This window comes from Trichoplusia ni, chromosome 4, assembly GCF_003590095.1.
Source record: "Trichoplusia ni isolate ovarian cell line Hi5 chromosome 4, tn1, whole genome shotgun sequence".
In the NCBI taxonomy this organism is placed as follows: Eukaryota; Metazoa; Arthropoda; class Insecta; order Lepidoptera; family Noctuidae; genus Trichoplusia; species Trichoplusia ni.
The window spans coordinates 6,314,806-6,333,834 of record NC_039481.1 but is presented as its reverse complement, the minus strand read 5'-3'; the positions used below and the strand labels follow the sequence as shown (position 1 = coordinate 6,333,834).

General features: G+C 39.4%; 1 protein-coding gene and 1 long non-coding RNA gene across 2 annotated transcripts in view; one reads left to right on the top strand and one right to left on the bottom strand.

Moving 5' to 3' along the window:
* Positions 1-2,382: 2,382 nt before the first annotated feature.
* Positions 2,383-19,029, bottom strand: part of LOC113492709 (zinc finger protein 395) — a 45,243-nt gene continuing 28,596 nt past the window's right edge. The window contains exons 5-8 of the mRNA XM_026870316.1: positions 4,897-4,994; positions 3,570-3,728; positions 3,377-3,464; positions 2,383-3,265 (exon numbers count right to left, since the gene is read on the bottom strand). Coding sequence (XP_026726117.1) covers positions 3,104-3,265; positions 3,377-3,464; positions 3,570-3,728; positions 4,897-4,994 — 507 coding nt within the window. The 3' untranslated portion in view covers positions 2,383-3,103. The remainder of the gene's footprint in view (positions 3,266-3,376; positions 3,465-3,569; positions 3,729-4,896; positions 4,995-19,029) is intronic.
* Positions 6,640-17,523, top strand: LOC113492712. The gene is made up of 2 exons (XR_003400524.1): positions 6,640-14,492; positions 17,207-17,523. It is a non-coding gene; the product is annotated as an uncharacterized LOC113492712 (long non-coding RNA).

Genomic DNA, 19,029 nt, shown 5'->3' with positions numbered 1-19,029 from the left:
GCGTTCTGTGGACTTTATCAATGAAATTTCAATATCTAGATCACTCTTGTGTACAGCCTATGTGTATGTACTTGAATCACACACTTCTATGAACTAACCCTGGTACATTCAAAGTATTGTGTTATACATTCTGGTTTAAGTGCCTCGCACTTGAAATCAGGTAACATTAAATTCGTACAAAAATATTCGTCAGTTACAAGCTTCGGGCCATGTTACAAGAAGATAGCAACAAGAAAATATAACTAGCAAAGAATACGCTGATGTGATCGATTGTTGCAGCAAAAGTAAAAAATTATGAAATTATTTACAAATATTCACTGCTGTGAAATAACAAATATTAACTAAATATACGTAATACGTTATATTGTACCTATTATTATTAAATACTATTATTATGACTTGAACTTAAAATACAACTATGAGCTATATTTTATACCTAAGCTGCAGTTATATCCTAGTTCCTTACAATATGGCAGTTGTCAAATCGCTAGCTGAGTTGTTGCTTACGACTACAGTGATCTTTTGGTTTAGAAAGCTCGGAGTTTCATTGCGTCGAGCGTTATTATTTTTGCTATGTATGACAACTTCATGATGCTTTATCACAACCAATATTGCAATGAAAATATATATTTGGTAAGATTTGCAGGTACATCACGTAAAATAATATAATGAAAGCACTATAGCCAAATATTAGTAATTGAAAACAAGCACCTGTAGTATATATGTTGAATTTTGGCAAGATAATTGAATTTTATTAATGATTATATGGAATGTGGTACCTACATTCGCTTGCAAAGTCTAGCGATACTTAAAGCGTACGGCCCAATTTGTTTTGCATTTTATTTGTTGGGTCGTTTGCTACAAAAGTAATAGGCACATGCAACACGAACAAGATTTGAATCTAGTCTCCGTTACACCAGTCGGATATCCGGATAATATCAGATCTAAAATAGATTAAATGTACCTAATTTCGAATTGATGAGATTAAAACGATATACTTATTTAACGTCTTACGTATAACGATACATTAGATAGCTTTGATATCATTATTCGTTCGTTCTCTTATGATTTGTTGTTTATAATTAAAGAGGCACAGAACCTGGCACACTGTTTTATGAAATGTGCGTTATTTGTATCAGCACCGACATAATTAGACGAGTTATCGCTTAGTGCACCGCGCACTACCCAAACACAACACATGAACACATCACTTGTATAATAGTCTAATATTGATTTCACAGTGATTGTATTATTTACGATTGGCACATTTAAATAGGTATAACATAGGTACCTACAGTTCTATCACCAGGAGTATTACAAACTTGTTACTGTCTTCTTTCTATAAAACATATTTTGTGATTTGATAATACTTATAACAACATTTATACCAACAACGAGCCTTGGTAACCATCGAATCAAAAACCTATCGCGCGTGATGTATGCTGGAGAGAAAACAAACTTAACGCGGTTCTCGTAATTAATTACAGTGCCTAATTAATATCTACATTATATAAACTCTTTATTACGTAGCCGTACAAAAGTTTTCGATTTAAACGATCACAATAAGTAACAATAATAATATTTCTATAATTATACTTTTATGTACACATCCAAACATTGCTTTCATTTTAAATAGTAAGATACACAATAATATCTTTTATATATTTCACTATATAATATTCATTATTTACAAATTTAATCAGTAATACTTAAAAGTAATATTGCAGCTCGCAATCGCCTCCCTTCGTGAATCTCTTCCCGTCTCTCAACGCTCTTGTTCCTCATTCCTGTCCTCTGTACGTACGTGTAGATAGATATTTTAAATCATATTATTTTACATGGTTCCTTAATGATAACTGAACTTTTGTTAATATATGTATAAGTAACTCTCATCTCAATTACTTCCGACGAAGTAGACGTTAGGCCTCGCTATGTTGGCATAGCGTCGTGAACGGTGTTCGCAGTTTGTGCTGGTGCAGTGTGTCCCCACACGGCGCGTACAGTGTGATGTTACCTCCGACTGTCTCCGACCGGCTCCCGCGCGCGGCTCGCCGCCTCCCGCCGTCTCCCGCCGCGACCAACTCCTGAGTATTGTCTCCTTGTTCTAGTAGGACCATCTTTGTATACAACACAGATATGTTCATAAAAATTTAAGTCTAAACATGTTTGTAGTCTTTTCGTCGAATCTGAGATAACTTACGAAGCTAATTCATATATTATAATTTATAATTCATTATTATCTAATAAGTCAGTCAATATACATATATTTAGTGATTAATATCACTGAAGTATTTTCGACTGGAATAACTGTGTACAGTCGAATATTCAGAGCATACATTTACATACTCAATATGATATAGAAACGGTGTGAAAACATTTTCCTTTTACTGGTCAACAAACAATCGATGTAGCACATTCGAAAATGTGGACGGAATTGACTGACTTTCAGATGTTGGCGGCGTGTCTCTGATATAATTTAATTGTTTTGGTACTCAAGTACTAGATGATTGGGGATACTGTCCTAGGCGGTTTTAGCGACTAGTATGTTTCACACGAAGAAATTCGTAGCTAAAACCAAAGGCGCGACGGTGGTTTGGTGTTTACGTAATATTATTTACAAAACCTATAAGTGTCAGTAGGGAGTATTTCAAAAAATGTTTTCACACAGTCGATGTCAGTCTAACCTTACAACTACTTAACACTAATATTCACAGTCTCCGCCCGAGAGCGACACACGATTTTGCATTCCACATGCACGTCACAGTTAAGGCGAATCTACTGCGCTACAAAAATACGTGGGCAATGTCCATTATGCAGTCAAAATACGAGCCACATATAAAGAGCAAAAATATGTCTCCTTTAATTTTTATATCCAATATATGTAAATTTAATCCGTCTCTTCTTATATTAAATAATTTTTTATCCATAATATATATTTCCTTACAACTAATTAATCACGACTCCCACACGGAATAGTCCTCGCACACTGCGAACGGTCTGCACAATGTCTCTCCTCAGTATGGGTTCTGAGATTGGTACATCTCTGAGTCTGCATTCATTTGAGTTGCACTGCTCGCGTATACGCGTGCGCGCGTCTCGTTCGCTAATCACCGAAACGCGTGCATGCCTTTTTCCACTTGCACTGGGTGCACCAGAGGTCGCGCTGGTCCATGCCATATACCTTACGACACTTCTTGTTGTCGGAGCGCGGCCGCCGGCCGGGACTGCCCGGGGACCCGTTGGCTCCAGATAACCGCATGTGTTTCTAAAAATAAAACATTGCTATTGTAATTATGTCTTTACTGGTCTACATTATTATAAGCGAAATTTATAATTGTCGATAATTTTATGTAAATATCAATGTAAATTAACTTACCGGTGAATGCGAGGTGGACCAGTGATGTGTTACGGGAATGCTGATAGGCCGGGCGGACCCATTCTGCATAGTAGAGAGCAGTCCTTGCCTGAAAATATAAAAATTGTAGAATTAGTTTGATGTAGTAACTAAAATCACGTGTTTTATTAGTAGATGTTGAGAATCACATAATTTGATATATTAGTAGGCTGACCTGAATGAGCCGACGAGCTGTCGCTGGTACTCGGGGTCCTCGTGCGGCGGGCGGCACATGTCGCGGTGGGAGAGCGTGGGCGGCGGCGCCGGGGCCGCCACCTCCCGCTCCGTGTAGTAGAACTCCTCCTCATGGTCACTGTCACCCTCTTTCTTTGGCCTGGAACGCGATATATCACAATCAGATACGATGCATACCAAAATTAGACATGAAACACGTCAAGATCGAGAGATCCAAGAATCGATCCCACTCTAAAAATAAAAATGCATGTTCTCCCGGTTTCGGTTAAAGTAAACAATGCATTCTTAGCCGTTCAAAGAATAAAGCAACTACAGCGCGTGATCCACGTCATAAGACGGTATAAATACCGTTAATGTACGTGCCCGGAAAGTGTCGAAGATTGATCATGAGGTAGTTTGTAAAATATATGTATGATCGGTGTTATAAGAGCACAGTAGGGCAGGGTTACGTAAGTGGCTGCGGGCGGCGGCGGGCGACCTTGCGCGCGCGAGCGGGCGCGGGCGCGGGCGGGACTGTTGCTACCAACCTTGTCGCGAAGCCTCGCTGCTTCCGGGTCACCAAGGGCCGGCCTTTCAGTGTGCTCTAAGTACTTTATGCTAACTACAATGTTGTAAGCATCAAGGTTGAAGGCATGCTCACTTTTTCTGAACACCTATTATTATGGTACTCGATTTTTTATTCCCTCAGTCAACTATTTTTGTTAGGCAACATTTTATTTATTGCGTTGAACCTACGCCTTACATGATATATCGCACAGTTTTGAGAAAATATATTTTTAAATCAATGTTCTTTAATAGCGTCGCCAGCTTTCGTAGCACTATTTTATTTGCTACGAAAAACTGAAATTCTTTACAATTTGGATGCAAGGCAGTTGTGATAAAGAAATAGCTGTGCACATATTTTACTACTTCATCCATACGTCGCGTCATATTTCAGCCAGTTTTACTCGTGATGCAGTGCTTATTGAACAATGCTTTCTTTATTGATACAGGAAACGAGATGTTTGTTAGCGGCGCACTTAGGCTGTAACCTTGCCAGCTGGCTTGTTGGCGTTGCGCAATTATTATTGCACCTAGCACGTGCATTAGCTACCGCACGTGACCTTTGGACACGTGACTGTTGCATATGTTACCTATTCTAACGTTTATCTAGTAGTTACAGTCTACTGCTAGATTACAGATGCTCAGGCGTAAGATTTCATAATCGTAGTAATCATAAAAATGAATATATGTAGTTAATTATTTTTATTACGTAATTTCAACGCTAGTCTTCAGGTTACACTGATCTAGAATTAAAATATACAAACCCCAAATGTGTATTCCTGATGTGTGCCTCAATCGCTGAACAGGTATTCGTGTGGTAAGTGCATCCTCGCCAGGTGCACACAAAAACTACACTGTTGATCTGTAACAATAATAATACCATTATAAATAAGTGTGTACTTACGTAATAAAGACCGAGGACGTGTAATTAAAAATATAACGGTTGTTACATTAGTTTTATGATTAAAACCGTTGGAATTTGATGAGTAAAATCGAGCGGTGATGTAGCGGAGACGGAAGCAGTTGTAGGCCGTGGCCTTGTGGACGCGCGGCCCTCCTGCATCGCCGGTACTTAGTAGCTAATGTAGCTACACTACGAGAACCGCGGCTTCGACTTATGTATATGAAAATATATTGTGTCTATTGTTTCTTGGTAATACAGCTCTCCTATAGTGACATCATTATAAAATGACTTATTAACTTATTAAAACCTAGGTAAATCTCGGGTATTTTGATTGCTCGGAAGCTCATAATTTTAAAGGATTCTCAGACATGTTATTTTTGATGCCGCAAGTCAGAATACTTAGCTAGGAAGAACTAGCAAAGAGGCAGCCCTAAGTGTTAGCAACCGAGGCAAACGCGCGGGCCGCGGTTGGCGTGTCTTGCCAAAGTTTCTGCATCGACCTTCTACCCAATGCCACATTATTTCGGCCAACCGAGCTGAGCTACATGCATACATGAGCACATACCGGGTTTACCGGCCTGTTACTAAGCTGCATCTCGCTAAATATAGAACACTGTTCATGCAGATGCAGCTATGTAGTGCGATCCGATTTAGTTTCAGCAAAATGAAGATGTACGAAGACGATTCATCTTTTTGAGTGGGCCGAGTTAGCTTCCCGTGAAACTGCCACGCTTTACTGTCATTCGATATGTATAGCTAATATATGTTGATAAAGATGAACGCATTGTGTATTTTCAGCAAGTTCCGTCAAAGAGATATATTTAGAATAATTTTGAAGGTAGCTCTACCAACCTAATAAACTTGTGTAAGCCGTGGCCTGCCTTTGCACCAGATCTGGCAGGCGAGGCTATATTAAGTGCACTTAAAAGTAGGTTAGGTCACCGGGGAACGAGGTAGAGGGGCGCTTGGATCCGGGGAGTGAGGAGTGGAGGGGGGATAAGGCCGCGAACTGGGTCGAAACACCAGGGCCAAGGGTGGTCTATGAAGGTTGCGCTTCTTTGTCTCATTCGAGGACAATCCAACAAATGCACAATTGCATAAGTGAAATCGTTACGTCATAACATTGAGCGGATGACATTATCTACATTTATTGCCCATGTGATCTGCAGCTTCTAATGATACTCGTGTGGTTTATACCTAACTAAAACTGTAGGTACGGATAGTAAGAGTTCCTATAGATAGTGAGAGACGATGAAAGAGATTGCTCGCATAAGTTGTGTGAATCACTGTAGTGAATGTTCAGGAAAGTATTTTCTGGTTCATTCTATAAACCTAATGAATTCATAGTATGTAGAGTCGTAATATTAAGGATTTTGCCACATGTATAGTGTTATAAATACCTCAAAAAATAATCTAATTGTTATCTAATAAGACAGACCCAGTTCCAAGTCTTGTGACAAATAGAGAAACATTGTAAATTATAACGACTCTACATTGTAAATGTAATCAGATTCTGTAGGTTCCTGATCGTTGGCACAGCAAATAGTTTATTTTAATATTGCTTTACCTTCCCTTGCGGGGCGAGGGGCCGGGGACACCGGGAGGCGGGGGGGGGGGGTTTGTCGAATGGCGCTGCGCGTGTTTCACTTCAGGAGGGCGCCTCCCTTCCCTACGCTGCACCACTGACCTACTTTCAGCCTTCAATAACGCTGTGCTACTATTTTCGTGAATGTACCTATTCCATCAAACAAAGAACATTGAGCTTATATTGGTATGTTGGAATTGACCCCTCTTAATAAACTTTTGTTACTGTTTGTGACAAATGGACTAATAGAGAGTTATGTTCGTGACGAGTTCTGTGGATATTGTTTTCTGTTCACATATTCTTTTAGGGGATATTTTCCAAGAATAAATGTTATTCATGTAGCCATGTCACCTCAGGATGTCAAGTACATACTTTGAAGTGACCTACTAGGCGTTTGGTTATTAATTCCCTAGAATTATTCGATAAATAATCACGTCACGCAGTAATCTTTCGCGTTATTATCATTAGCCTCTTTCTAGGAACCTAGTCAAACCGTATTTATAAGTTTACCACAAATGTATTCTAAGAAATAGTACGAAATGTCGAATATCTGTTATGGCAATAGCTTAACAGATTGAATAAATACAGATATTTTTTAGCTAAGTTATAAGATAATCAACCAAATTTTACGTTTTTAGTGATGTCACAAAATAATTGCAATCTAATACATATCTTCACTATGTAGAGTCGAGTAAGTTCTAGTCGTTTATAATAGAAAGTATGTAAAACGTATGTTGAGAATAACCCTATAGTGTCTATGTGTGTCGTCGGTACGGTTACACGTGCCGTCCGGCTTGTATGTGTGCAATGCAGTAGTCGATGCCAGTGTGCACCTATATCTGTGTGCATAGTACTTTGTTACAGCCAGTAAACATCATAAACTAAGCCTGACTCACCCGTTTCATCTATACTTTGAATTGAGATGATACTCTTATATGTGACAAGGAATATGCAAAAAAGACAGTTTGTATTAAATGACTCTCCTACTAAACCTGAGTTTTAAGAACTTAACAAACAAAGGATGTTGGGAGTGAGATTTTTTTGTACACAGAAAATAGTCTGTTTCCAAAATAAGAGTTTAAGGTGGTTAATTATAAAGAGTGTTTGTATATCATTCACTAATTAGTCCTTCAATAGTATTGCACCAGTGCAATATGTAATATAATACCTACATTGTATTTACTTTTGGCTCCATTAGATTAACGATTATGACATCATTGATATTCTTAAATTTACTTAACGTAGGTAGCTGTATTTGCCGGTAAGTTTTATATAAGAAAAAAACATTTGAACCGGTTTGCCGTTAGCTAAAAGAAACTACAACCAACCAGCCAAGAAATATTAACCGACTACGTTCTTGTTTTAAGTCTGTAAACAAGTAGCGATTGAATAAAATTATATTTTATGACACCGGAATAGGGTCGAAATTGGAATATTCTATTAGTTGCATATAAAACGTGCCGGCATAAAACGCCGGTTTGTTGTGGCGCTATCTCTTTCCAACGTGAAACGCCGCTAGATGATAATATTGATTTGTTTTCATTGCGTCTCTCTTTTACCCACGAGCGAGTAAGATAAGTCTGTTTCATCGACTTGACCTTCCTTATTTACACTCACACACGCATGATTTCCACAGTGCCAGATAAGTTGTTTTCGCGTCATCTCCTTCTAGCTCTAGAAACGAAGCGAACGAGGAAGACGCCATTTAACGAGATGCGTTGCGTTACTGGCTGCGTTTTGCCGGCCGGTACTGCGGAGCGCAGCACTCGTAGCCCCGCGCCGCGCGCCCGCTGGTTAACATAATGTAGGCCAGCGCAGACAGGCGACAGGGAACCATTTGCGTCGCATTGTCGCTGAATCGTGTCACGGCTCACACAACTCATATTATTTAATTAGCCACTCTGAAAGCTGTCATGCTGCTAGGAATTATCCGAGAAGCTATTCTCTACATACTACTCTAGCTAGAATTCATAAATCTAACTCTAAATATTTTAAGTAGATGACTTGAAAGTCTTCATTAAATAAACCATGTGTCAATGTTGTTATGATTGTGCGTACGTTTCGACCAACTTATTTGGTGCGTGGGAGGAGTGTAGAGGGACGTAGAGCGCGCGAGGGGCGTGGAGGGCAGGGGGAGGGGGTAGAGTTGCCGGCGCGGGGTGGGATTCTCACGTGGCTAGGCTAGCGGCTGTGTTTCAAAACAAGCTTTGTCCACTAGTTGCATGTTTACAAAGAAAAACCTCTCCAAATCATGAAGTTGTTTAAAAAGTAAAATACAAGAACCATTTCCGCTAAGCAATATCCGTAAACTTAACGGTAACGTTTTTTGTCCTTACGTATTAACATCAGAATAGTTTCACTACCTTTGTTTCGGAGTGAGAAATAATTCATTCACAACTATACATTTGTACACTTATTTACTATTGATAAGTAGGTGTATTAAATTCAGGTAGCTTGTATCAAAATATTCATATTATGTATTTAACCAAGGTCACCAGCATTAATTTATTTGCGTACACAATAAACACTTGGTATGAATTCGAATAATGATGTTTTTACAATACTAGTATTTTATAAATATTTATAAATATGTAGGTAGTTTCAAATGTAGCGACAATAGAGTTAGACGTCCACCTTCAGTGACGTATCAAGGCAACAATCTTGTGAAGTTAAAGTGAATGAATAACCTTTGTTATGTAACTTTAGTCACACAAAGAAATTAGAAGAGATGGAGCGATGATGCATGAGCGAGAAAGCGCGAGCGGCGTGCACCCCATGCAGCCAGGGGACGACCAGGAGCAGGGCAGGTCACTGAACTGACAATACTTTACCCCTACGGCTCGAGGAACCGCCAAACGTTACGTTCTGACGTTTGACCCCCCGGTGAGCCTAATTTGTAGCTTATTTGATGCTTTCAAATAAATTAGAGCTTCCGAAAGAATACAATCAACGACATAGTTAACGTTATCCGTCAGTGGTACATAAAATAGATCAAAAACGATACGGTGAGTTCAAGCTATGCCATTTATGATACAAATAAAATAATCACGAAGATATATAGATTAGTAAAGAAATGTGCTACAGGTGGCGCGGATGCAATGAACTCAGGTCCAAAACATTCCCCTCGGGTGACCCGCGGGCGGCGGGTGCGGGCGGTGCACCCTCATCACTTCATGTTTTTCACTCAACCTACCTACGCCGACAGAGCCGACACACACACATCCCAGAATGTGGACAGAACACATGAAAAATGCCTGGTGGCAAGAAACTACGCAGCGTTCGTTCGCCTCATCTCATTGTGAGAAGCGAGCTATGTTCACTATTGTTTGATGCGATTGGTATTTGGATTATCAGATGTCGTTGCATTGTCATTGTTAATTTGATCGGTTTTTTAACAATATAGAAATTTATACGAATTGAATTAAACCTGTGAATCGATCTATTTATCAATTTATTGTTTATTAAGTAAGTAAGAGCGGCTTGATACTTTTAGTTGAACAAAAACAAAATCAAGCACGGCGCAGCGCACGTGTTGAGTTAAACGGTCAAAGGTGACAGGCGTCATTTGTCGTGACTGCCGGCTGTGGGGCACTCTGCGTCATCCTAAACTACTACAACAAATAGGTCGCCTTAAAGTGAGAACGACTCTATTGTTTTAATTAATTAGTTCAGAAATCATTTTTCTTGTAAAAATTGTGTCCAGTTTCAATTGTTTTATTCAGGTCTATATTTCTTCTATGAGTCATGTATTACAAAGCTTTCGAGTGGTGGTGAAAAAGATGACGAATCAGACGCGTGGGGCAGTCGCCAATCGTTGTAGAGCCGCGAACGCTTTGGTCACCGACCCCTACAGGTTCTAACTTGTTACCATTTTACTTTTTTCTATAAGTATAATAACAGGACGAGCTTAACCGGCTTATTTTTAGAGAAGATTCTTTAGTCGTTAGCAAATCACAAAAGTAGAATCATACGATATAGCAGTGTTCTTGTTAGTTGTAGTCACCTATTTATTTGTTTTCGTTTCACTTTTATTTTTATAAAATTATGTAGACAAAAAACTGTAATAGCCGTAGCTGAAGAGTTAAATGATTTATAAAAACTACCTTTGGACCATATCACTTTCATCTTTTCATATCAAATCATTTTACTTTGCGTATTAGTTATATAAGTTACTAAATAAGTTAAGTAACTAAGTAAGTAGTTAAGTAAGTTACTAAATAGAGACTATTTAACTTAATATTACAGCACGAATACAAATCTCACGTTAATATGAATTGATAGAGAAATAAGGAGAGATTGTACTGTCATAAGATCTTTGGCAACCGCTCAACGTTTGCAAACGACACGATTTTAAGTGTATTAAAAGATTGGTCGACTCAAGGAATCTGGCGAAACAGAATCAGACGTCGCAATATACATTATTTTGTGAAATGAGAAGTTTGTTGAACCCGCGGGACTGCTCATTATCGCGTCTGATGAACTCGTCATACCATTGTTCCAGCCGGTGATACTCTACGCCGCTTATAGGTATGTCATTTTGTCATTACGTACCCGCTTACATGCCCACATGCAGATATGCAAGTAGCCACGTCCCTCCGGCCACACCGGTACTAGAACGCGACCAAATCTAAAGAAGTACACCCTCGATACAACCAAGACAATTCCATTACTAGAACGAATTTACGGTTACCCCAAAATGTTGGTTGTAAATAAAACAGATAAGTGGAAACTAAAGCGTAGAGCATTACAATAGTCATAAGCCATAAAATCGCTGTCGCCGCGGCGCCGATAATAACGGTAATCGAAGTTTGTTGATTGTACCCAAGGTTGTAATCCGTACCCTTGATATATACGACGTGAAGTGAAAAGCAAGTGATCCTTCTAGATTTAAAACCCAAGTGTAAACATTTAAACTGTCAAGAACGGGCAGTGAACCGGCCGCAGTGTCATTGCCCTGCCAATGCCGGTTAAAAAAAACGCATTGCCTCCATCTATCTATCCGCCGACGCCGCGAGACGTGCGTTTGTATCAAGAAAATTCAGTGCCAATATCAATTCATTTTGTTTGTAATTTGCGAATAATTTTCAAGCATAGTTGACTAATATTAATGCGAAAGAAAACCCAATAAATCTGTTTTAATACCTCTACAAATAAAGTGATATTTAAATCCAACAAAAAAGACAACATTAAATATGTTGTTGTCCTTTGCCGATGATCGCGGTTTTGGTTAAGTTTTACAAGGTGTTGATGTTGCCACAATTGATAAGAAGTCGCCTGAAAGTAGCTGATTAATCAGGATTGACAAAGATCGAAAATCCTTCGCTTAAGTAATTACCACCCACTGAATGTCGTGTGACACGCAAAGGGTTGTAACTGTAGCACTTCCTTTGTTCAGTTTAATTGTGCAAGGTGGTAGAAATAATTGCCCAATGTGGGTACACACCCATAATGACCGTAACCGCAGCTGGTTGGTGTGCCCGTCAGATACTGGTCAATGTCTTGTCGGTCGGTGTTTTTGACCGCGCCAAGGTCGCCAGGATAGGGGTACGTGAACTTTATGGCGCCTTTGTAGTGCGCCCGAGAACTTTCACTGCTTAATGACAAACTGATGAGTATAATGAGGTCTCGTGACGAAAATTCGCGCAAACGATAAAATAACCCAGTGATATGCGCAGGGTTATTAGAACGAGGGAGTTGTGTGGTGCTAGGGCGATGACCCGCAGAGCGAGACGGAGCGACAACAACACTGAAGTTCGTGCGGTGGACGCAGCGCCGCCGCGCCGGTATACCGTGCTTGAGACATTGTTTCAAACTGAATCATATTTCTTTACAGTGCAAGTAAACTGAGACTGTTACATAACAAATAACTTTCGTCAACATTTTCCAGAATCGTTAAAAGTTATTATTTTTGTGTAAATTACTATGGTACAGTCAGCGAAGGCTGACTCTTAAATTCTAATTAAATTTTCTAATTCTATTTAGCTATATAAACACGAACCACGCGTAAACATAGTTCCATATTCAGAATAATCGTAACAAGTGGGTCGCTCGTGGATGGTTATAACCTATTTTCGCTGTTGCACAACTCTATCTTACAAAGTGCGCATATGTAGTGGAACTGGCTCGCTGTTATAGCAACTGTTCCAGTTACTCAATTCGATCAATAATTTATCGAACATGTTCCTTGAACTGCTATCTACTTTCAGAATACGCTATGCATAATTACAAAACGTCAACCTGTCTCTTCTATTACTAAATACTTTAAAGTTCTTTGTGCAGGAAACGAATTACAAATTTAGACACAAAACGTTGCTTTAAGGAGTCAAAAACAAAAGCCATTGTTTACAAATGAGTAATAGACTACTAGTTCCTACTTAAACATGTACTGTTTTGCATTTTTACTTTAAAAGAGTAAACGTAAATATTTTAGGAATGAGGAAACACTCAAAACTGCATAACTATGCGTTGAACAAAAGCTACTACAAACAAAATAATAATAGTGAATTAAAATATTTTTGGGCAGCAGTTCGCTTCACATTCGTGACCTACATCGATACCGTAATCGGGCTCGCTCCACGCGCGCCATATTAGTACTTAACACATTACACTGTGAGATAACTGCCAAAAGCATTGTTTAAGTAACACCTATTGTGTTATTTTAGCTACTCATTCGCCTCGCATTTTTTGTTACCTTGAATCATCGCGGATGTTCATTGCAACTCGGTTTTACTATTCAAACTACGCAATTTACGTGTTCGATTGTGACGTAGCGCCGTACCTAGCTAATAGTGAACAATGTTAGCGGCGCGGCTGCGCGGGCGCGGTGAGCTGATATAAAACCGTGATAGCATTAGCAATGCCTGGAGCGTGAATGTTCTGTTATCGACTGTTATATCACAACGCTGTTACCTAATGTGTTCTGAATTAACGCGTAATTGGTTGACAAAGCGACAAGCGTGACCATCGCTGCTGGGCGGACATGCGTACGCGCCGGGCTGTGGCTACTCTGGTCGAGGGTGTCCAATATCCGTAGCTATCGTACATCACACCCACCGGTATTATGGCCTAATTTTCATAGATATTTTATTCGTGTGAGTTAACAATCTATCAGTAAGTCAGTTCAAATATGTGTTACGACAGTATAAATATGAAGTCTTACAAATTAGCATAAGCGAAGTTATAAATATACATGTGTTATCAGGCAACAAGAGCGTGGCAAGAGAATTAGCCAGTAGTAGCTCGACCAGTTCCGCGCTTGCCATTTACACACCTAATGTAACTGTTTACTGAGCGGGGAGTGATCTGCGCGCTTCTAGTACCGCAATGTCTTCCGCGTTTTAAATATAGAACCCGAAGGTCGAAACGTTATTCGCGTTGGAACTACGGCAGATTGTTTGAATGCAACATAAACCTTGAAATAACACGCGTGTCTATTATATTTCGGTCAGCGATGTAACTAACGGGGCTATACGCGAACTGGTGAACAAGTTTTTGCACATATGGTACTGCTTAACGGAGACCTAACGCACTCAAGGTCTAACAAAGGCTAAACAAACAATTAGCTATAGTGTTGGTGGGGCAGCGGTCACGTTGCGCACGCGCAATGTGTTTCCACTCACGTGAGTTTCGACAGCCCTGTGCCATCAGCACCAGTAAAATATCTGAAGTGTTATCAGCACCCTTATCGCTGTTAGATATTTTTACACGCAGATAGTGCGCGCTTCTAAAACTGTTGATACAAGTATTGTGCTTTATCTATTTCAACAAGAGGAAGAATATGTTTAAACAGAAATCAGCAAGTAGCTGACTTGTATTATTAGTTGTGTGAGTGTTTAGTAATAACCTCAAGACTTTACACAGGATGTATATAGGTAGCGTATAATGCCAGTTGCCGTGATTAACGTCATCGAAACGAATGATTAAATAAAAACCTTCCGTGTCGTTTCAATTGTGCAGGACAAAGAAAATAATTCCCTTGGTGGAGCATAGAGCATGCGAGGTGGGACGGTTCTATGTAATAAGTATGTGTATGTAGAGTGACCGTGAGCGACACGCGGAAGTCACCTCGACGCCTTTGCAGATAACGTTTGGAGTATTTTATCAGCGGTGCGCGATAAAACGACCTTCATTCAAGCACGTCTCTACCGCGGGAGTATTGTTTACGGCTCTGTCGACGCTGTTGCTAACTTGCTACTCATTTAATAAACTCTACATTTCCCTATAAAACTGTCTTTGAATAGATGTTTCTATCACCGTGGAAAATACTTACAATAGTGTAGCGGTTGATAGGAAACGCGTGTATAGGTACTTTGATTTGTTATTAGTTTCAAAGTGTATAAAGAAAAAATTATACAAAAGTAATCGATTCAATATCTGAGGCTAAGTCGGCACACGTGCGGAGGACAGCCATTAAACGATAAATAAAAATATAATATTATGATAAACTTGCATTAGTACGTACAGTCGCTCTATGCTCAAACAATCTCCTTGTTTATAAATGATATCGATAATACTATTGTTCAAAAGATGAATTAATTATGACAACTCAAATAGCTTGTGAAAATACTCGAGAGACAATTTAGAGTAATAATAATAGATACCGATAGCAACGCTTTGAATATGGAATGAGATGCTAGTACTTGTGTGAGGCATCACAAGTTAGATAGCTAATATAAATTAAATAGGTACGTACTGGATGATGAGTTAATTCGTTGAAAAGTAGAGTTTGTTTAGAGTCTGGTGAACTACATGCGCCGCTATGGCGATTTATTGCGCGTCCGAGGTCACACGTGTCCCCGACAATAATGAAACTCGTGCAAATTTAAGTGTTGCATGCATGCACTACAATCTCTCGATTTTCCTTATCGGCAATGTGACTCGATAGTAATTTTTATACGGCAACTCTACAAACCTATACTATAGTGAGACTATTCTTTGCTCGTTGTACGTAGTCAAAGGTCGGGATAATTTCATGTGGATTTACAACAGGAACCTAAAACCTTAATTATTATGTTAGGTTAATGTGAGCACGTAATCATAATATATAATTATGTTGGGTCAGTGTTAAGGGCGAGCAACCAAGAGTATTTTATTGATGACATGTTGGATATAATTAACAGATCCACGTCTCTATAAATAATATCTTGTTAACTTATAACATATACTTTAAAGATTAATGAAGTTAGTCTGAACAATCCATTCTACAATGATTTACCTTTACAATTAATACTTTTGCAGGTTAACAGAAGTACCTGGAGTAGAGATGGAGCCCGTTATTTATACTGTTAAATAGAAGATAAATTAGTTCAAAACGTACTCATTGCATTGCGTATATGCATTACCCATAAATACAGAAGGCAGAAGTAAACACGCAATACGACTATTATAACAAAGGACTGCCTGGTATAGATTTGTAAGAAACTAATAACCTTTTTGTTTTATGTAAAAGTAAAATATAGTTTTAAATTTATTTATCGGCGGAATATTTTGAGAGTTATATGATAGTCATGCCTATTTAGGAAGTTCGTGCTTGGGGATTTGTTGTGTAGATTATGCAAGTGATCGTGTTCATAGTGCGCGTGCGCTGTGATGCAACGCTTATTGTTACGCTCGGAGGTGGCGACTACGTCAGAGCGGCTCGCGGCTCGCGCCTGCGCGCAGCACTGCGCAGATATGGACACAGCTCCACGCACCAACAGAATATTATCATGTGACGACCGTTGATAAAGCCGTGGCGTCTGTTGACGCACATTTGTTATATGTCCACATGTCAAACTATGTCCCTAGCCAGACACCGGTTGGAATTCGGACAGGAATAATCTGGGCTAGCGAACTACAACCAATCAAACGAAACAAATCGTAGCGAACAAAAGTTAAAGAAAAAATATATAATTCAGTTGTATGTCCTACAATAAAAAATACTGGTATTGCATCTACATTGCTATGTCTCATAATAACTGCAATAGTTCTGCCGGCAATTTGTTCCTAGAATAGCGCAGGCAATGAAACAAAGCCGGCAGTAAGCGGCTATCGACAAGTAGATGGACGGTTGCACGTTTTTACCTATAGAATTATACAAATGCATCATGGAAATTGTTGCCGTGCGTAACGCGCTCTATTGTCATCGTTAATTATATACCTATTGCTAAGGAAACATGCACTAAAGGTTTTGTAAAGAACGTCATGGTGTTTACTTTTCAAATTGATTTATTTTCACTTCAGTAATTTGCAAATACGTGAGCAATAATCGCATCATATGACAAAATCTACACAATAAATATTTGCATTGCATGCAGAATGCTGGCAAGGCCTTGCCCCGCTCTAATAGCTGTGTCCTCCGCCAAGGTCTGCCAGCTGACGTCAGGTTCCTAAGCTCGGTAACAAGAGATTTTGCATCCACTTATATTTATACAATACACGTCAGTTGTTAACGAACGCAACCACAAAAGACAATGCATTCGTTCCATAAAAGCATTTTTCTCATTTTAATGTATGCTCTTATGAGTAATGAGATCATGCGTATAAGCAGATGTAGAAGAGCGGGTATGGATCACTGACGTAGCTGTATATAGATTGTGTTCCTCAGGTAGAGCGGCAGTGGGCAGCGGTCGGCGCGCCGGCCGGCGTAAGTGGTGCGCAGGAACAGGTTCCGCACGGATCACATGTGGTCGGCAGGTCGCCGACCCCGGGGACGATAATCCGAGGAGTGCCCTCACCCGCCGCTCTGCCACCGTCACATTTAGGCCGCAAGATAAAAAAATAAATAATGTCTACGAAATACGTCTTTGCGGTTGCATCACTAACTAGATGCATACATTATGCATATTGCATTATACGTAACTGACTAGCTGTCTATGCTTTGATTGCGTGCCCACTATTTTATTATTAAAAGAACATTCTTAATTAAGTTAGTAATAATTTGATTTTACTCCTAAAATGTTTGTCGAAACAACTTAAGGTTCTTCAGTTTTTTTTTCTATAATTAGTGGTAGCAATTTTAGTATCTGAGGAAACGTGTTGAACAACGCGTCGCAAATAGGTGCTAAGTAATAGGACAGTTGGCAACGAAGTCGATGCGATAATTCAGCTCGGCGACACCGCGTCTGGGGCATGCCATTGTTCTGCTGCACCAATAATAGCCTGCTAGCATCGGCCAGCGTTTGCGTAGGCGCCTGCATGTTTCGATAATAATTTAGCAATGGCTTCTTCCCAGGAACTGGGCATTAAATATTCCAGAACTGAAAGCGTATCGAACGAAGCTATCTAGCACTCATACTTAGACAAGGGTTGTTACGGTCTCTTTAGCGATTAGTTTATCATTAGATATTCTAGGACACGACACAAGTTTTTAACGCTTACTACATCTAGCTTCATTTTTCTGTGATTTCTGAGTTCTCGTCGGTTCTTCTATTCTAAACTATTATTTTTATCAACGTAGTAAGATGGGATGACTTTAATTTTCAGCAATGTCTCCAATGTTTCAGTAGTCTATAAATACTGAAACGAAGGTTGTTGAAATTTTATTGCGGAATCTTCCACTGGATAAGGAACAATTAGTCGTAAGTATATTCATGTAGTCACAGCGTGTAAATAGCCGTTACGTAATTGAACTGAAAATATGTAATAGTAGAAGGAGCGCGACGAGTCCGCTCCGCCCACCACAAGCATTTGGCCGCCAGCAGTATGTACAAGGTTATAAACAGAGCGTGGGCAACGCAAGCCAATACAATGCGACACCTATTGTACAGCGTGTGCTATTTTATATGAGAAGACGGAGACCAGATACAGCGGGTTCCCTATGCCTCGTATGTACACGAACACTCGCCTACAGAAAGCTCGGAACATAGACTCCAAAGTGCAGCACGTAGGTAAGACTTACTGGTAAGATTCGAAATCTAAAGCGCTCTTTGCTTAAGTTGTTAGCAATACTTGATGTTATCTTACCCTGATACGTAAATAATAAGAAGTAGGAAAGGTTTACGGTTTAGTTATATGTTTTTTTTGGCGTAACGATTTCAATTTTCAATGTGCGCTTATACCTTAATGCCTACATTCTTTTAGTTGTTATTTTTTTAATGTTATTTTAACGAGTTTAATAAATTGTTTACATCCCGAACAAGAAGCCATACGATTCAGAAGTTTGAAAGTTCACACACTTTGAGTGCTATTAAACGCGACGATAACAAGAAAACAAAAAAGTAGAGAAAAATTAAAAAATAAATATTTTCCGAGCCGGCGAACGTTGCGTAGGCGTGGAAACCAAACAAACGTATTTTCTACGACGTAACACGAGCCGCTGTTAGCTTATAAATATCTCTACGTACGACAAGACCGACGAAATTTACGCTAGAACGTAATAAACAAGACACTGCGTGTGCGTCGAAAGCGTGTGCAAATACAAATGTAACC